The 21,265-nt window shown below is 41.1% G+C and overlaps 2 protein-coding genes across 3 annotated transcripts in view; one reads left to right on the top strand and one right to left on the bottom strand.

Moving 5' to 3' along the window:
• The window catches only part of LOC126109601 (myc box-dependent-interacting protein 1), a 473,035-nt gene extending 465,358 nt beyond the window's left edge, over window positions 1–7,677 (bottom strand). Inside the window, exon 1 of one of the 2 annotated variants that reach the window (XM_049914643.1) lies at window positions 7,524–7,677. In XM_049914643.1, the coding sequence (XP_049770600.1) occupies window positions 7,524–7,592 (69 nt within the window). In that variant the 5' untranslated portion in view covers window positions 7,593–7,677. The remainder of the gene's footprint in view (window positions 1–7,523) is intronic. The other variant, XM_049914644.1, reaches the window with a different exon arrangement.
• A 514-nt stretch (window positions 7,678–8,191) lies between these two features.
• Window positions 8,192–21,265, top strand: part of LOC126109714 (D-ribitol-5-phosphate cytidylyltransferase-like) — a 58,996-nt gene continuing 45,922 nt past the window's right edge. The window contains exons 1-3 of the mRNA XM_049914768.1: window positions 8,192–8,443; window positions 18,500–18,707; window positions 20,752–21,011. Coding sequence (XP_049770725.1) covers window positions 8,351–8,443; window positions 18,500–18,707; window positions 20,752–21,011 — 561 coding nt within the window. The 5' untranslated portion in view covers window positions 8,192–8,350. The remainder of the gene's footprint in view (window positions 8,444–18,499; window positions 18,708–20,751; window positions 21,012–21,265) is intronic.

Raw genomic sequence — 21,265 nt, 5'->3', positions numbered from 1 at the left:
GAATTAACTGCTTCCAGTTGTTGACCTGCTATATTGTAGCTAAATGATAAACGATCTTTCTTTCTATGTATTCGCAGCACATTACACTTGTCTACATTGAGATTCAATTGCTATTCCCTGCACCATGCGTCAATTCGTTGCAGAGCATTTCAGTACAATTTTCCATTGTTACAACCTCTCGATATACTACATCATCATCCGCAAAAAGCCTCAGTGATATCCCGATGTTATCCACAAGGTCATGTATGTATATTGTGAATAGCAACGGTCCTACGACACTCCCCTGGGGCACACCTGAAATCACTCTCACTTCGGAAGATTTCTCTCCATTGAGAATGACATGCTGCCTTCTGTTATCTAGGAACTCTTCAATCCAATCACCCAATTGGCCTGATAGTCCATATGGTCTTACTTTGTTCACTAAACGACAGTGGGGAACTGTATCAAACGCCTTGCGAAAGTCAAGAAACACGGCATCTACCTGGGAACTCGTGACTATGGCCCTCTGAGTCTCGTGGACGAATAGCGCGAGTTGGGTTTTTTTCTTTTTCGAAACCCATGATGATTCCTACGGAGTAGATTTCTAGTCTCCAGGAAAGTCATTATACTCGAACATGTTGAACGCCTCTCGTAAATTTTGATTTCTCGTTCCGTATCTTTTTCCACAGACTACACCCTCACTTGAGCAAGATATAAATCTCTGCTGTCGAGTTATTTTACTTGCCACCATGAAAAATGAAATCAAGCAGCTAAACAAAAGTGAAGAACAATATCACTCTCTGTTGCAACTCAAGAAGCATGCTCGTATTTGTAACAAATTGATAATAAAAATTGTTTGAATGTCTCTTACTTGCGTTGCCTACATTTAATAATCATCGACCAGTTACATATGTTTAACGCAACAGAAGCAAGGGCCAAACACAGGAAGGTCTGAAACAATTTAGAGATTTAGAATGCATATAATTTTCTGGACTCAGTGCATATATTGCAATAACTTCCAAGTTAGCACCTTTTATTGATTTTTTTCCTTCATATGAATTACGCCTGAAGCGCACAACATGAGTAATTTCGCGAATTTTGTTAAACTTCAAAAAATGTTCAAATGTGTGTGAATTCCTAAGGGACCAAACTGCTTAGATCACCGGTCCCTAGACTTACACACTACTTAAACTAACTTATGCTAGGAACAACACACACACACCCATGCTCGAGGAAGGATTCGAACCTCCGGCGGGAGGGGCCGCGCAGTCCGTGACATGACGCCTCAAACCGGGCGGCCACTCCGCGCGGCGTTCAACTTCACAGTGACCTCAAGCGACCAGTTCGTCTCGGTTGATGTTGGTAGAAGTCGGATCAACAAATTTAAATAAAAAAGGGTTCTGTTGTTAAGTTATGGTGCACCGCATATGAAGGCCGGGAAAGTAATTAAAATATTTAACCCCAACACAAGCATGGAGGGAATGAATAGGGCAGTTAAAGGTACAGTAAAAGAAAGACAAAAACATGATTTTTGCAGATGATATGGTACTATGAGGTGATGAAGAGGTAGATGTACAGTTACAACTCGATGCGTGGAAGGAAATAATGAAAAGGTATGGATTAGAAATAAAGATAAGAGTGAAGTAATGGTATTTGGAAGAGAGAAAGGGATCAACGGAAATATTACCTTGAATGAAGAACCCCTCAAAGTGGCAGAAAGTTTCACTTATTTAGGGAATGAAATATCTAGGAATGGAAGAATAACTAACGAAATTAATAGGTTACAGAAGGGAGGCAATTTCTACCAAACAATAAAACACCCGATTTAGAATAAAGAAGATTCAGAAAAAGCAAAACTCCTTATGTATAAGAATTCCTACCGTCACCTATGGTGGAGAAACATGGACAATGACAGAAAGGAACTGGAGCAGACTGCAAGCAGGGGAAATGAAATTTCTCAGAGCAGCTAAGGGAAAAATAAGAATGGACAGAGTAAGGAATGTAGAGATTAGAAAGGACCTTAAACAAGAAAGTATGAGAGAAGAAATTGAAAAAAAAAAGAGATTAAGATGTTATGGGTATGTTAAGAGGATACGTGGGCAGAGACACCCCAAAATTATGGAAGAACTAAAGATGGATGGGAAAAGGCCTAGAGGTCGCCCAAGAACACGGTGGAAAATAGGAGTGAGAATGTCTGCGGAAAGGAGAGGTATGACCTGGCAGCAAGAGGAGGAAGAAAAGTGGTGGGAGGACCGAGCCAAATGGAGAGGACTCGTCAGCACCCAGAACCGGCAGTAGCTGGAGCGGGATCCGGATGTAGATAGATAGAAAAGCTTGTTACATGTTTTGCTCTTACGCTGAAATAGTACTGGTACGTCTCAAACATGAAAATGTGTATATGCTGATGTCCTCTACAAACAAAGCCGCGCAAAATAAAAAGGTTTGTTAGCTCTGACGCATTAAGGCATGCCCAGTATTCCTTTTTTTCCTATTGACAGATTTCTGCAAAGCACCTGTCCGTGAAGCTGCCAAATTTTGGTTTGGCACCACAATCTATTTTAACCAGATGGGAAACCTGGATAAGTGCTGCCGTCTTTTACTGTGCTAATTTTGATGAATTTAAGTCGGTTGGGGACCGTAAATTATTGAAATTAATAACTGTTTACTACTACTCACTCCGTCTCCAGGCCACGAGTGGCCTACCGGGACCATCCGACCGCCGTGTCATCCTCAGTGGAGGATGCGGATAGGAGGGGCGTGGGGTCAGCACACCGCTCTCCCGGTCGTTATGATGGTATTCTTGACCGAAGCCGCTACTATTCGGTCGAGTAGCTCCTCAATTAGCATCACGAGGCTGAGTGCACCCCGGAAAATGGCAACAGCGCATGGCGGCTGAATGGTCACCCATCCAAGTGCCGGCCACGACCAACAGCGCTTAACATAGGTGATCTCACGGGAACCGGTGTATCCACTGCGGCAAGGCCGTTGCCCATTAACAACTGTTTGCTGACTTCAATTTAACCTCCCCCCCCCCCCCCCCCACTCCCACCTCCGTCCAGTTTTGTGTCTTAGACACTTTCAAAGCCACTAACGCAGCTTGCAGAAGCACCATTCAAGAAAGCAGATTTGAAGAAAGACTTAATTTACATCAAAGCAAATAGTGTGCATTTGCTTGCGGCAATAACAAAGTTGGATGTAAGTGGATGAATCTCTGACGTTTATTGAAGAGGTTAAAAAATCTGTGTAACAAAACATAAGATGAACAAAGTTATCGAATCAAGTGCTGATTTTTGAGTTTATAAAGAATATTTTGTAGCGAAAAAAAATTACTTTCAACTTGATCTGACTGATCCGAAATTTCTTCACTTAAGTATACACCTGTCACTTTTCGACGTAGAAAGGTTGTAATTACTTTACCCTGAATTAACACTCGCGTCGATTCCTCTGACTTTTGATATGTGTCGCCAACATATCTCTACAAGATCATTTGCTATGTACAAAAATATTTTCCGATACAAGCATGAGCCTGAGAGAAGAAAATTTGGAGAAATTTTGTTGTTGTTTACTGTTTTAGAAGAAAGTAAAAATAATTATAGAACTGAATTTTGATACTGCATGTTTTTGTTTTGGTGTCTCATTATGCGTGTTTAATGATGATATTACACGAATGCATGCATGTTTTACTACTTAACAGTACGTAAAAATCCGGGTCTTATTTGTTATTTTAAGACTCTTTGTATCACACAATAAGGGCGATTGATGATTTAAACCATCTATTTCTCCTTCTAGTGTTATATTTATGAATGCGATCGTTTTCGAACTGTGGTTGTTGACAACAAACTTCGTAAGGTGGCTGTATGCTCCTTAGGCAAAAATAATTAAATAAAATTTCATAAGGGCGTAAATGTATTGTGTTGCTGATGTCAGTATGCCCAAATGTTTACGAGCTGGAGCAAGTTTCAAATGCGCCATTATTGCGTGAGTCGTCTAATTACATTACTAAACAATTCATATAATTCCTTCTATTCGATGTCGGATGGGTGGATAATGTCCGGTGGACACACTGAACACTCTATAAGTTCGTTAACCAAGCTGGGTGGGAGGGGCAGCATTCAGACAATCGCTATTACGTGAAAATTTCTACTCGTCATTATGAGTATGTCACGCGTCGAAACGTCGCAGTTTGAAGATACCACCACCCGGCTGGAAGCCAGAGAACCCTTCACCACCTGTGTACGCCGGGAAAGCATACATTCACATTCTTGCGCATTGGTTACAAATAGGATTTTCGCGAGCGGAGTGGATTGTCTACTGATAATCTGAACGAACCAAAACCGTAGAGCATACAAAGCGCAACCGAATGAGAAGAATCATCATCTGATGCATTCCCATACAGTAGTTGCTTAAGTACGGTAGTAATACACTTTTACAAGGATACTCGGTATATCGTGATATTAAGGTGGGAAAAAAAATTCTTACACACTGGCGTTTACATATTTTTGCAGATCTAATTTAAGAGGGACGGGAAAAGTAGTCAACCGTGCTCCTACCGTAGGAACCATCTGGTATTTACCTGGAGTAATTTAGAGAACCCACGGGAAATCGTCCATCAGGGTGTTCGGGGAACTAGAATATCCATCCCCCTCCCTCGGATTCAAAGCTAGTCAACTAACATCTCGACTTCCTACGGTTTATGCCCACTGCACAATATTGTTTTGTTTATACATAACTGCAACTGTATTATATAATAATGTAAAATATTATTTCATTTCACTAATATATTGACGAAACTTCTGTAAACAACATATTCACTTACTTTCCGACTGTCACCCTTTTATCCACTTTCTTTAGCCCTTACTTCAATATACGTACAAACCGAAAAGGTAACGAATGAGGCATTTTTTTTTTACTGGTAAATATGCAGGAAAAATACGTAATGGAATCTCCCCCGGCTTCGACCTAATTATTTCTGTCTTGGAACGCGACATATACGACTTATTTTTGGTGGTGCATTTTGCTCCTAATCCAATCGATTAGGAAGATCACTTGAGCCGCTGTCTCTGCTGTCAAACTAATTTTCAGGAATAAAGTTACGAATACAGTCTTCGAGAAGGCGTTTGGTGTATAAGCAAGAAACCGAAAACTATTACATTTAATAAATCATTAGTGCGCAAAGTAGTAATCCCAGTGTGGGCTGTAACTTACATCATTCTATTCAAATTATTACACCAAGTTACAGAAAAAAGAGTTGAAACGAAATTAGCCCAGTAATTCACAACTCGCTGACCGGACAAACTGATTGGCAATTAGATTAATAAAAGAGGAATAACTGATGGAGAATAGTTTTCCATTCTGAAATTAAACTCATTTTTCCAAGAGTCAGTAGGTGCTAGGGCATTGATGCTATAAAATACATCGTTAATATGCTGTGCGCTATGAGAGGCAATGCCACTCGACGTCTCCCATTAATTTCTGGTGCGAAGGAAGAAAAGCCCAACGATGTAGAACGTATTGCCCGCAGAACCCGATCGCTTCCTTCTTAAGATTCTGACAGCGTCGCGTCCCACTATGGAAAAATACTATTCACACCATATAAATAACCCCCCCCCCTCCACCTCTCTCTCACGCCCTCTTATCTCTGCAATAGGGCAGTGATAGACGCTACAGAACAGGTGTCCGGGCGTCAAAGAGTGGTTTGCTATTAAAACTCGAAAGACAGACTACTCCGTCTCGCGAAATGACCTTGACAGAAAAGTGCAATCCCATAAGCAGGATTATTTACAGCTGTTCTTCCCGTGCACCATTCGAGAAGGAAAAACAAACTCTCAAAAGGCCTGCTATTCCCCCTAAGCAACGAGAGGAAAAAACGTTTCGAGAACGGAACAATTAACTATCGTAGCAGGAGGTACGCGGAGTACCCTCCGCCACACACCGCAAGGTGGTGGCCTGCAGAGTATAGCAGTAAACGTAAAGTCGAACACTGAATTCCTGAAATACATCAGCAAACTGAAAATCATTTTTCTATTTGACTTTACACACACACCGCAGCAAATTAACTAATTCACATGGAGAGATGTCAAAAATATTCAGACAGTAAGAATTCCCTCTAACATAACTACAGCTACACTGTGTTCTCTGATGGCATTCTTCACCAGTTGATACACATCACTTCCGGAATCTGTTACGCCCCCCCCCTCCCCCCCCACACACATACTAACAGAATTGTAACAATACTTAAAAAAAAAAATAAACTCCAACATGAAGATGAACAGGTCTAGTATATGTTCTGTAGTCAACTCGACAGACACACAAAATTAAATGACCATGTACTACATACTTTTAAACGCACTTCCAAAATAAACACGATACCGCGGACGATAATATTGAATCTTCGTTGCAGAATTATGTTGTCACAGAGAAGACGACATTTTAGACAAGGCCATGCGTATCAAACACAGAAAAATGGGCACCCACTTGTTCTTGTTCAGGAGACGTAATACAAAACGTAATAAAAAAACAATCATTACATGAAGAAAAGTGCGATAATGTCATTTTAATTAGGATCCAATTAACATCTTGTCGACCTAACTGCATTCTCTGCGCGTCAATTGGCTCTTTTACTTTGCCTTATGAAAGGTGAATATATTACAATTAAGGAACTGCTTCGAAACATAGATTTGATGGTATGTACGTACACTTTTCTTTGCAGAACTGCAACAAAGCATTGCGAAAAAATGAAATTAAATACACAATACGATCCTTATCCGTATTAACACTTGAGACTTGGCAGAAAAAAATGAATGCACCAGAAGTTAAAAAGTTAGCAACTCCCGTTTTATGTGGATTCAGGTTGTCTGGGTTATGTTTCAAGTTAAAAAGTAGATTACTCATTTTTCTCGCGGTTAACGTTTCGTTTTTTTTTTTTAAGACATAATCGAGATAAATTTACGTAAATCTCAGAAAGCATTGTTATCAGTTACAAAAAAAGAAGTGGGTGTCACTATTGTTAAAGATCGTGTTAAGACGCCCACTACACCATAATTACTTCAAAATCACCACTGTTTTATTTTAAGCTAGTTTTAGACAGGATATAAATAACCTTAGGAAACTGAATACACGCCGGTGCTCTTGGTCGCGCTAGCTGTATTATTTTTACATTTCATACATCCAGGACAAGTGGGTGTTGCTTCTCCAATACAAGGGAAAAAAATGAGTCCTCTGTCACATGATTTAATTAAATTACGCACAACAAGAAGTTATTTAATACACAGCGTAATGGTATCAAATAAATCTTAGAATAACAGTATTTTATGTAGCGCGCCTGCGGTCAGCTGTTCACGTGTGATATTGACAGACGCGCAAACTACGTATTTTTATATCTTTGCACTGTCGTATTCGGTATGCTTACACAAGCAGCCGACCACTCCGCTTTTGGTAATAGTCTCATTATTTCGAGGTTTTGCGATCACAGCACAAAAAGCTCTGTGATTTAGAAAGAAGAACACCCGAAAAAGGTGAAATAAATATTGTCATTGAAAACTCACCTTTTCTTTCGCTCTTCCCGCATGTTTTTGCACCGATTTAGCAAGTAAAGCACCCTTACTCTCTGCCATCTTGAGTTCACTTCAGAGAAAGCAACTGGTTCGCTTGCGTTCCTTGCGTTAAAATATATACTGGACTGGCGGGCGACTCGAAACGTTCCTTGTACAAGAAGCGAAAAGCTTCCAAATACCAGGCTACAAACATGTGATTCTGTTGTCAGTGGGAGCAAAATTCCTATTTGTTATGATAAAATAACATTCAATTGGAGGTTAGCGTAAGCCTACTATAGTGTAAAGACCCTCTAATGTAGAAATGAGAAAACATGCCTACCGTTCCTTTAGTTAACCTATCCAGAGATAAAAAAGTTTAAAGTAGTTCGATTTAACATCATATTAGATCGTAAAAATTTTACGGAACAACTACTTGACGTTCAGTTTTGAAAGGTGTCCCAAAACACCCCAGGATAAGACTTTTCACTACAACTGTTATAGTTATTTTGTTGATTAAAAAACACAAAAATAAAAAATGCCGCGAATAGTGTAAAGAAAAGTTATCCGACGACAACGTTGTAATTATGCAATTGCATATTAATAGTTTTTTTGGAAAAAAATATTCGTTTAACCAGACTTCGATTACGAACGAAAATGGCGATTGTGTGTGTTACGAAATGGGTGGCACGGAGGGGTAGTTTGTTTTGAGCTATGGTATAGCTTCCTTCTGTTTATTTTGTGAGTTTATGTAGGAAATGTAGCGTTTTTAACACTTAAGATATTGCCCCCAGGAGTAAGTCCAGTTCACCAGGAATAAGTACTGTCATATAATAGGCAAAATGATTTCGTTCGAAGTTGGTGTCATCTTGCCGTCAGCTGGAACAGGTGAACGGGTCGGAGCATCGTCACCAAAACAATACATCGAAATAATGGTAATAATTAGTTTTACTTTCTTCTGAAGAATGCAATACCACAAGTGAAACATCGAAAAAGCCTTTGTTTACAAACAATAGTTGTGTTTATAAACATGACCTAACCTCAACTTCAAAAACATTTGCCGGTAAATTTACGTATTACTGATTTTCGTGTCGATAATTTCTTAATTTTCCGTCCACACCATCTGATGTTAAGCCCTAGTTATCGTACATTCACCGAGAAATGTTTTTAAACTGTAATATCCGTCTCTTTTTAAGTATGTTTTGTGTACAACTTTAATACCGGTACCTCAGATTGGACATTTGCATCAGTTTATTTTATATCACCTTTGCCCATCGATTTTTGTTCTGTTATTTGATAATGTAGGCAGTCCATCTTGTTGATATTACATGTATCTTCCGGGAATAGCAGTAAATTACTTATAGTTGAATATTGAAGTGTGATATCCATGAAATTACAGAGGGGGGGGGGGGGGGGGGGTGGTGGTGTTAGATATAACACAGGAACTCTGCAACATACTGTATGGGCGATCCACCTTTCATTCTGTTGCTCCAGGGTAACATTGAATGCTGTTACTGACTCCATAACTGTGCATGTGATGCGCGTTCCTACTTACTGTACTACAATGGCATTTCACAAATTTAAGTCGTTTAGTTGTATAGTACTTCTACATAGTTTAAAACCTTGAGTCCATTAGATATATCCCAGACACCTCATCCCATCGGATCTGTGGCATGTGAGTAATGAAATGTAGTCCAACGTGTGGCCTGTGTTGACTGATCTCTATATATTATAACTATCTGGAGATTCAAATATTTCTCTGTAGTAAACCACATGAATTTGACTAACAGAAATCGGGTTAGAATTAGTTCAGCCTGTTCACCCACGAGATCCAATAGCTAGTAGATAGCACCGTAACTGATGTTGTATGGGTTGACTAGTGCAAAGTGTTCACTGCATTTCAGCCTTGTTCTGTAGTGCACAAAATATGGGCCTGCAGAATACTGGACCCACATTGCAACGTGATTGATGTTATGTCAATTTTAATTCTTAAATGTGGAATTTGAATCTGTAACTGACCTAAAATGCACCTTCACCTTTCCAGAGAAAGAGTAAATTTAATGCATTCTGGCACCTGCATGCTCTTTGAGTTCCTTTTCAATTTGCTTCAGGGGTTTCTTTCCTACGACTGCTAAACAGACTCGACTTACTTAGGCCTACTGTTAATATTTTACCATAAACATTTCATTGAGCATCATGTTTACAATCCGTGCATCAGTTCATTGTATGAAATTGTGTAGTCTGAAATGCCATGAAGTCTTTCCAGAAGAAATACACCTTTTTTGTACCATTAAAATAACTATAGACACTACCAACATATCAGCTTTTGTAGTCCTGAAATTATTGTATATACTTAGTGTTTCTTTAGTATGGTTTTACACTCTTACTGTTCCTTTTCGTAATTGGTGTGTGGACAGCTACATAAACAAAACTTTGTCTAATTTTAATGTCTTGATGATTATTTTTTTTTTTTTCCTCGCTGGGGATTGTGGAGGATCTTCCCACCGAATGAACAAATCCATGATGAATTCTGCAATTTAAATTTGAAACAGATGTATTGTGCTCTGTAACCAGTTGGACAAATTTGCTTTATATGAGTGATCTTCAATGTTTGTATCACAATTTCTTAGTATTTTTCCAATGAATATGCATTCACCACAACTGTTTCCAGTAATTGATATGGCTCCCTGCATCAACTTTCTGATTTATTTTTATTTACTCATGTCAGATTTGTGTTAAATATGTGGGAGGGATGGGCAGTATTCAGGGATATGACAGGCACGATCATTTGAACCAAACTTCTACTTATACAAAACCAGAAATCAGCCCATCTAAATGCCATCATAAGCATTTGGAACTAGATTTTGCTTAATATGGAAGTAGACAAAAATGAGGCAGCCTTCTCAGACGAATCGTCCCAGCAGTCACCTTCGGTGATTTACAGGTTATTTCAAGTACTGAACACAAGCCCAAAATCTTTTCCATGCTGAGTGTGGTTAAATTGTAACTACACCAGGAATTGATTCCATCCCCAGAATTTCTTGAAACTACACCCACATTTATTTAGATGATTTTCTATAAATATAAATAAATCACAGGTGAGTCCTTGATGTGATGCAGACCTTTGTTGTAGATGTCTGCACTTTGGCTGTTGAGGAAATGCTCCACCTCTAAAATCACCTCTTCGTCATTCTGGAAATGCTTGCTATGCAGTGGTTTCTTTACTCGAGGAAAGAACAGATCACTGGGCAGCGTGTCAGGATGATAAAAGGTCGGAGGCAAAATTTGATAGCCCAAAAAAAGCAGGAGAATGAGCAGGGGTTTTGTCATAGAGGAAAACCACCACCTCACACAGATTCCTGCTATACTTTGTCTTGAAAGCCTGTCATAATGTCAGGAGGTTTTGGCATTATGCTCCTGTGATGATTTGCACCATAAAACGTAGTCTGTTGACACCACCCCACGGCAGTCTCAGAATCACCATGCCTGATGATATTTGTGTCTTCGCCTTTTTTGGTATTAATGAATTGACATGTTTGCACTGCTTGCTTTGCTGCTTTGTCTCTTTGTCATAGTGATACATGCAGCACTCGTCCATGATGATCAAGTGGCTAAAGAAGTCGTGTGGATCAGGTTGACACAGTTGCAATCTCTCCCCTATCACATTTTATTCAGCAGGCTTTTTGAATGGGTACAAACAGTCGCGAAACTGAGCAGATGATGGCCTTTGTCACAATCAGAATATTGTATGAGGTGGGACTGTAGGCTTTCTGGGCAAATTTCATAGATGAAATCTTCTCAGTTTATTAGCCGAGTCGAGACATAACTGTGTGGCAACATTTCAACACCATCAAACTACCTTCCATTAGGAAAATGCACTCTGCGACTGTGACATAACTTTCAAAATGGTAATGGGCAGCAATGAGTTGTTATTTCCATTCTAGCGTTATTATAGCAGATCCAGATTTCGGCTAGTTAGTAGCCATTATGGATGCAGTATTCTGGAGTTGTTATACACTCCTGGAAATTGAAATAAGAACACCGTGAATTCATTGTCCCAGGAAGGGGAAACTTTATTGACACATTCCTGGGGTCAGATACATCACATGATCACACTGACAGAACCACAGGCACATAGACACAGGCAACAGAGCATGCACACTGTCGGCACTAGTACAGTGTATATCCACCTTTCGCAGCAATGCACGCTGCTATTCTCCCATGGAGACGATCGTAGAGATGCTGGATGTAGTCCTGTGGAACGGCTTGCCATGCCATTTCCACCTGGCGCCTCAGTTGGACCAGCGTTCGTGCTGGACGTGCAGACCGCGTGAGACGACGCTCCATCCACTCCCAAACATGCTCAATGGGGGACAGATCCGGTGATCTTGCTGGCCAGGGTAGTTGACTTACACCTTCTAGAGCACGTTGGGTGGCACGGGAGACATGCGGACGTGCATTGTCCTGTTGGAACAGCAAGTTCCCTTACCGGTCTAGGAATGGTAGAACGATGGGTTCGATGACGGTTTGGATGTACCGTGCACTATTCAGTGTCCCCTCGACGATCACCAGTAGTGTACGGCCAGTGTAGGAGATTGCTCCCCACACCATGATGCCGGGTGTTGGCCCTGTGTGCCTCGGTCGTATGCAGTCCTGATTGTGGCGCTCACCTGCACGGCGCCAAACACGCATACGACCATCATTGGCACCAAGGCAGAAGCGACTCTCATCGCTGAAGACGACACGTCTCCATTCGTCCCTCCATTCACGCCTGTCGCGACACCACTGGAGGCGGGCTGCACGATGTTGGGGCGTGAGCAGAAGACGGCCTAACGGTGTGCGGGACTGTAGCCCAGCTTCATGGAGACGGTTGCGAATGGTCCTCGCCGATACCCCAGGAGCAACAGTGTCCCTAATTTGCTGGGAAGTGGCGGTGCGGTCCCCTACGGCACTGCGTAGGATCCTACGGTCTTGGCGTGCATCCGTGCATCGCTGCGGTCCGGTCCCAGGTCGACGGGCACGTGCACCTTCTGCCGACCACTGGCGACAACATCGATGTACTGTGGAGACCTCACGCCCCACGTGTTGAGCAATTCGGCGGTACGTCCACCAGGCCTCCCGCATGCCCACTATACGCCCTCGCTCAAAGTCCGTCAACTGCACATACGGTTCACGTCCACACTGTCGCGGCATGCTACCAGTGTTAAAGACTGCGATGGAGCTCCGTATGCCACGGAAAACTGGCTGACACTGACGGCGGCGGTGCACAAATGCTGCGCAGCTTGCGCCATTCGACGGCCAACACCGCGGTTCCTGGTGTGTCCGCTGTGCCGTGCGTGTGATCATTGCTTGTACAGCCCTCTCGCAGTGTCCGGAGCAAGTATGGTGGGTCTGACACACCGGTGTCAATGTGTTCTTTTTTCCATTTCCAGGAGTGTACGTGCCCTGGTATGTCTACACCTGTTCCTTAAGCTCTTGTCACTGTTCGTTAAAGTTTATTGTGACAAGAGCCTGAACAACAGGTGTAGACATACTAGGGCACTTATAATAACTAAGGAATACCGCATTGATAATGGCTTGTTACTAGCCGAAATCTGGAACTGCTGTAATAAAGCTAGAATGGAAATGACAACTGCTGCTCTTTACCATTTTGAACATTTTAACAAGTTTCCTACTCATCATCATCATCATCATCAGGTGAAGTGTCTGTTTCATGTCCAGCTCATATCTTTATAGCCCCTGCAAGCTCCTTTGCCTTGTCTGCAACAGCTGGTCCAATCATGTGCCGGTTGACAAGGTCATCACAAACCCTTACCTGCACTGCCTCTTTGAAGATCACATCCCAAAACCTGTTTGTGTGGCACAGCACCTCTGTCTGTTCAAAATCAAACACATGGCCTCCGTTGAGGCTGTGCTCTGTCACTGCAGATATGTCCATTTGGCTGAGGCAGACACTTCTCACATCTTCCGAGTGATACTGCAAAATATACTGCTGTGTCTGGCCAATATTGCTTGCCCCATTTGCAACTGATGCTTAGACTCTAGTTATGGTGTGCCTTTTATTGAACCAAGTATATTTTTGATTTTAGCCTATGGCTGGTAAAGGCATAAATGTGTGTTGTTCCTTCCTTATGCTGGGCCATGGTCAAGGTTACCAGGATACTAGAAAAAAACAACATTAAAACCGTTTTCTGCTCATTGCCCCCAAAATCAAAAATATGTTTGTCTCAATGAAAGACAAACAAGGACTGCAGATATCTGGAGTCTAAGGCATTAGTTGCAAATGTAGCGAGCAGTAGATCGGCCAGATGCAGCAGTATGTTTTGCAGCGCCGCTCAGAACATGCGAGAAGCATTCACCTCAGACGAACAGACAGATCTGCAGTGGCAAAACACAGACTCAATGAATGTCATATGTTTAATATTGAACAGACACAGGTGTTGCACTGGAAAAATGAGGTCTAGGATTCGATCATCAATGAGGCAGTAAAAATATGAGTCTGTGATGATCTTGTCAACCAGAGCAATGGTTTCCAACTTAGCTCCATATGGAATATAGCACTAGCAAGAGTACATCAGGAGCACTCTGACGTGAAAGCAGCGAAGGCAGCAAATGCAATAGACAGGCAACACCAGGACGTGGCACTGGGTCCCTCCAATGTGCCGGAAGTCCCCCTACCATTGTCTACGATCCCTCTCCACTGTCCACAACATCCCTTCTGATGTGTGCGATTGGCCCAGCCGTTGCAGATGAGCCAGAGAAACCTGTTATCTACCGACTATAAATGTACAAACTGTACATAAACCTGATGCTTCGCCTGATGGTGATAGTAGAAAAATTTTCGAAATACTGCCGCTGAAAGATGTCTCGACTCAGCTGATAACCACAGAACACTTCCTCATCGTGCAATCCGTGACTGATTTAAACTTGTTCCATCACTGCTTCGATAGTGATTCACTGGTCTTTGAGCAAGAGGGTCACCAGTTCCTACGATTGCTGGTTCTCAATGGAGAAATGGCCGCACTAGAAGTGCTTGCACCACTTGATCTCTGTATCATATGATGGTGTGTTGTTGTCTTACTATACTTTCACCAACTTAGCACAGATTTGTTGCACCACTGTTTCCCATTAGATGCAGAAAATTAACGACCTTACGATACTCTACCTTAATGGTGGACTGTGTTATTTTGTTCTCGCCATCTGGTAGAGTGGTACCGTACTGTGGTGTGGGAATTCAGTGTGTACCAGGACTGCAGACATGTACTTGCAAATAAACAAAAATGTAATTGAATACCTTAATTTTTTGAGAGGATAATTGAAACTTTATAACTACCTCTTGTAATAATGTGTTAACCCTTGCGTTACCGAGGGGGGAGGGGGTACTTTGTGCCCACCTTTTACAAATATTGTGATCTAGAGTGGTACTTTATATCCTAAATTTTTGAAAAAAATGTTTATCCTTTTTGATGATTTCTTATATCAGATTCCATAACTGTTTTAAATTTTTCAGGAATACTTAACCAAAAATCTAAGTCTTATTGCTCACTGTGACTTTTCACAACAAATGTCATATTCATATTTTCAGGTTTAGGTCCTGTCTTACACATCTATAGAATTTTAAAAGGTATGTTGTGAGGCAAAATCAATGACAGTTAATGGAATTTATGTTTTTTAAATTTTTGGTGATGGTCACGAAGTACCCCTGCACTTGGAGTAAACATTATTGTAAATTGTGTAGGTGTTGCTAAGATCATGCTAAAAATGTTTTCAGGTTCTGTACCCTTCTCATCCATCAGTACCTATTTTTAAAAAAATATGTCGTTAAAAAAAATGAAACACTTATTCCCACCCCCCCCTTCCTCCCCCACAAAGTAACTCCCCGCCCTAGTAATACACATTGTTGGAAAATGCATTGGTATCACTCTGGTTAACTGTAGTAAATATCTGAGATTTGGAATATATTTCACTATGGTTGTGGCATCTTTAGTGGCTGTTTATTTCCTCTGTAAATTACATTTTGTTTTTCATTGAGTGACTGCTCAGATCTACAATGTATGCAGCATAGCACTGTTGTTGCTGTGGACCAGTAGCTAGCTTTCTCAAATGAAGTTATTTTTTAAGCTTCTCTGTAAGTCTTATTGCACCTTTCTTTTTTGTTTTTAACTTGGCAGTGTTTTCCTCATGCTCATTCACACATTCATTTCACTGTCATTCATTTGGCAACACAGTTTCTGAGCTATGTCACTGCAGTATGTGTTTTCACTTAGAGAGTATGAGAAATAATAAGATCAGTTTTTAAACACATATCGCCTTACTCTTTTGCAAAATGTTTGCTTTTAAAATTTATACACCATTGCATGGCTTTGAACTAATTATGGACAATTTTTTTTCCCCCACTCGTATGTTGATATCTCAAAGTGTGATTTCCGACTGTTTCAAACACTTAAAGGTGATGAAAATCACTGTTGGACATTGTTTGACATAAAGTAACAAAAATGTGTCTTTAAGTGATAAATCAGGTGAATGTGGGCAACAATGTCTTTCTCCATCAAATAATCAGTTGTGTGTAGTGTGACTCTACAAGAGACAATGATACAACATTTTCAGTTGATTTTCCTGACTTTCATCAATGACTTGTGGCAAAACATTGTATAGTACCCAGCATTTTACTTGGTCCTCTAAAGGAATCGTCGCAACACGACCAGTGCAATCAAAGAAAGGAACTCAAACAGTGGACCATCCAGGTAAGAATTCAGCAGTGTAGGAAAACTATGGATTGCTGCTTGCTGTAAAGAAGAGACATCAAGTTGCAGACAGGCACAGTTAAAAGACACTCACATATAGCTTTTGACCACACACACACAACCTTCCAACTCCAACATCTTGGACTGGAATTCTGGCCCAAGATGTGCTTGCTTGTGTGTGTGTGTGTGTGTGTGTGTGTGTGTGTGTGTGTGTGTTTTACTGATGAAAGCTGTGGTCAAAAGCTATATGTCTTCTAATTGTACCTGTCTGCAACTTGACTTGTCTTCTTTACGGTAAGTAGCGTCTTTCTCCTACATTATCAAAGAAAGGAAGTATCATTTTGTAGGAAGTCTTGAAGTGCTTTGTTGGTGCTTGTTCACTTCAGAACTCTCAAACAGTTGACCATTGCTCAGTGTCCAACTCGTATGCAGATTCTGAAGATTCACCTCCCATTATGATCTTGCATAAGGGCTTTGCATGTTCTAGGTCAAATGTTCCAGGCATTTCCTTACAACGATTAACATGGGCCAATTTTTGGACTTCTGTCAAACTGTGCAGAATCCATCAGTAACAAATTTTTATTGCAGTTGAATATCAATGTAGAATCAAATGTACCGAAGTCCTTGATATACCTATGGATAACCCCATCTCATGATAAGTCACGTACTCTTCAGTTGTAAATCTTTTCTGAAGGTGGTTAATTGATTGCCAAACATTGAGTCATTTTTGTCAAGTTTGGCATTTACAAAAATCATAAAAAATCATCTGACAGAAACCTTTATTTGAAATTGCAATTTTTTCACATTTTGGTCTTTTTAGCCAGTCACTGTGAACAATCTACTCTGTCAGTTTCTGGCTGCCACCATTTGATCAATAACCAATGACAAATATTAAAACAACAGTAATGCCAAATCTTATGGGGACCTGCTCATGAACAGGTAGCATTTTCATGCTGTACTTTCAGAGTTAATTACTCTTTATATATAACACTTAGGACATTACTGTTTTATACCAACACTGAATGACTTTAGGGTTGTTGTTGTTGTTGTTGTTGTTGTTGTTGTTGTTGTGGTCTGCAGTCCAGAGACTGGTTTGATGCAGCTCTCCATGCTACTCTATCCTGTGCAAACTTCTTCATCTCCCAGTACCTACTGCAACCTACATCCTTCTGAATCTGTTTAGTGTATTCTTCTCTTGGTCTCCCTCTACAATTTTTACCCCGCATGATGCCCTCCAATTCTGAATTGGTGATCCCTTGATGCCTCAGAATATGCCCTACCAAGCGATCCCTTCTTCTAGTCAAGTTGTGCCACAAATTTCTCTTCTCTTCAATTCTATTCAATACCTCCTCATTATTTAAGTGATTTACCCATTTAATCTTCAGTATTCTTCTGTAGCACCACATTTCGAAAGCTTCTATTCTCTTCTTGTCGAAACTATTTATCATCCACATTTCACTTCCATACATGGCTACAGTCCATACAATACTTTCAGAAACGACTTCCTGACACGGACATTAGGGTAAGTATTACTATAAACTGTATTTATTTATGTATAATACTTTAATTACTACAGCACTTTGCTTATGCAGTGAATTTTGAAGACATGTTTTGTTCTCGGGGCCATTATCTGAGATATCATGTATTGTATTTATCACTCAGCTGCACTCATACACACACACACACACACACACACACACAAACACACACACACACACACACACACACACACACAAGCAAGCAAGCACACCTCACGCACAGACGGCCACCAATTCTAGCATCTCAGGCCGGAATTATATAGTTTGGTGTATACTACACATCATTATTGATGGTCATTCTTAAATAAAATTACTGATTAGGTGAAACAATATTTAATGTTTCTCAGTCATACTCCAAGTATATAATAGGATACATAACATAATTCTATGAATGTCGAGAGAGGCCTGACACAGTTTGAATGGTATTGGGTGAGATAATGATACTGGAAACTAAACCTGACTTCAAAATTCATCGCGCAGACAAGCTGTTGTAATAATTAAAGTATTATGTATAAATAAATACAGTTTATGGTTATTGCTTAACTTAATGTCATTCGTTGTTGGCATAAGACAGCAACTTAATAGCCCATCTAAGGGAGATGTGTATAAATTTAATATGTGACCCTTGCAATAACAGCTGTGCTGAAATGTGTTTTTTGTTATTTTGCTAGAACGCCCAGCTAATTGTGAGTGATTAAATTGCTGACAGGGCAGGCCCCTTTTGCTGTACGCTCTGGAGGAGGTGTTGCGGCCGCCGTGGGTTCGTCGTGTCGCGCTGGTCGTGGACTCCCCGGAGAAAGTGCAGACGGTTCTGGACGGGTCCGGCATCAAAGGTGCAGACCGTGTCTCTGTCGTCAGAGGGGGCTGCAGTCGACACCGCTCCATACGGAGTGGCCTGCAGGCACTCCAGAAAGCTGGTATGTCAATGTGTGAAGGGGAGGGGATTAGAGATCGTTAATCTGATTACATACATTTACAAACTGTTTGGTTTGTATGCAGGAGTCATGCCAAAAATTATTCATAGAATAATTTTGGTACTAGAAAAGAACAATACAGCAAGTTTCAAAAAGAATATATGTGTGATTTGAACACTTGTGTTTATTAAACTGTAAGATGTACAACTATGAAACTTGGGACACATGTTTACGAATCTCTCAAGTTAAGATTATAGATGGTCAGTATGTCGTCTACCAGCAATACGAACAGTATCACAGTGATACTCAAATTCCTCCCATTGGAAGAATTTTGTTCAGATATTCACGCACTCGGCAACTCCAGTGAGGAGGGTAACACATCTTAATAAAAATTATGTTGTCCTCTTTTTTTATTTTAAGTACAAGTGTTTTGCTGCACTATTTATTTATTTATTCATAGTGATACAGTGTACAAGATGAGCTCATGTCAGTGATTTGCCATTGACTAGTGTACGTCTTAGCTTGTATGATTTGGAACCTTGGAGCATAAATGTCCTTTTTTTTTTTGCAACAATAAGATCACATTACGCAAGCTGCGGGCCCACTGGAAAGGAAGTCTCGGAAAAAAGCAAGTTTTGTAACATACCAAGACACTGCTGACTGTTAACTGTGACTCCATCAAAGAAGAATGAGCTGTAAACAGACAAGTGGGATATCGCTCAAAACACATTGACTTTGGGTGAATGACATACAAGTTCAGTATGTGCATGTGGATTCTGTAGCCCCAATTTTGAACATTGTGTTTGTTCACTTTCCTACTAGGGTAGCGTTGTGTGAAAGTGTTATTATCATCAACAGCATTCCGAAGCTTGTCAAAAAATTCCACACGTTTGCATTTCCCATCATGATGTAGAGCCTGTAACAACTGTAACTCGTGTGGCTTCATAAACTACCAACATCTCAAAACATGCCAAATTGTTGTTGTAGGCACGACTTTTACAATGAGTTAACTTTATAGGACTGCATTGGAAAGCAGTTTGAATTTGTGCAACATTTGCGTCGGAAGTACGAGGCCAGCCTGGACTCCTTCCTTTACATACACAAACTGTCGATATGATCTGCAAATGTTCATCCATTCTGATTATCAGTTTGGTACCTCAACCTGAAATGTCTTTGCACTATAATCACAGAATTACACTTAGCGAACTCAAGAACACAAAATGATTTCTGCGCCTTATATCCGTTTTATAACCTGTGACATTGACCGAGCACACAGAAGGATACCAACATGTAGTAGCAATGAATATAAACTAGAAAATGTATTTGTTCCTCCAATAACTGAGCCATGACACAGTGAAACTGATTGTCACAGACACTTGTGTCCTGACCCATTGGTTAGGATTTGTTTACGACCATGGTTCTTGTACTATGCTACATGGTTGTGAATGGTACATCATTGCTTGTAGACACTTCACACGGTCTGTGTCGATACATCAACAAGTCTACCAGCTTCGTTAAAAGTGTGATTACGGACACGTCAGAAGACTATAGCTGCTTCCTGCCATTATGTAACATCTTCACTTCGACCCATCTCACTGTACTGATTCCATATAACTGACAGCACATACATACCACTCCATTACCACGATTTGCTGCTCGACCATGCTATTACTGCACTTGGCCACCCATGGCCATTACTGGAAATGTGCAGCGACGTTACAATAAACAAGTGAAATAGTGACGGGGGAAACGGCACAGTGTAAATGCTTTCAGGACAGTTGTGCTTGTACTGTCAAGTGGTTCAGCATGTCCTCAGAAATATCACAATAAAAACTCACAGTAAGGAGACCGAATTGCCCTCACTCCCAAGTGTATTAATAATGTAGTCAACTAATAGGTAAGTAGTGGAGGGTCACACAAGTGTCTGGTAATGAGGGTGCTCTTTTACGAGGGTGACTAAAATTTGTCCAGTGAGGTTACACATAAACACAGCATGTGGAGGGTATCACCACATATGCAAGTACCTCATGTCGTGCTCTTCACGCAGAGGCGGGTGTGCGCGTGGTGGTGGTGCACGATGCGGTGCGCCCTCTGGTACCTGCGGAGCTGCTGGAGAGGCTAGTGGTGTTGGCCGAGCACCACGGGGCAGCAGGTGCGACGCGGCCGCTCACCTCGACTGTGGTGCGCGCAACTCCGGACGCCGGCGGGACGCTGCTGCTGCAGGCCAGTCTCGACCGCGACTCTCACCTCGCTTCGGAGACCCCACAGGCGTTCCGGACGGAGGTGCTGGCCACTGCTTACAACAAGGTACTGCTGTCGTGAGACTCAGATTTCTGTAGCAATCTATCATTTCTGGAATATGGGCCAGATGCACTCAGTTCTGAGACTTTATGGGCTATTGTACTTGTATCAGCAACACTTTACGAGTATATGGAGACGCTATCATGTTGTTTTATAGCACTATGTTTTGGCCTGTTTTGGAAGTGTCATACCTCATGGGATTTTATTTACTACAGTAAGTTACGCCTTTGTCTCATGGTTCCCCTTTTCTAATTCAATTA

The sequence above is a fragment of the Schistocerca cancellata genome, chromosome 12 (genome assembly GCF_023864275.1).
Source record: "Schistocerca cancellata isolate TAMUIC-IGC-003103 chromosome 12, iqSchCanc2.1, whole genome shotgun sequence".
Taxonomy (NCBI): Eukaryota; Metazoa; Arthropoda; class Insecta; order Orthoptera; family Acrididae; genus Schistocerca; species Schistocerca cancellata.
The sequence above is the reverse complement of the archived record's forward strand: the minus strand, read 5'-3'. Positions and strand labels throughout refer to the sequence as shown.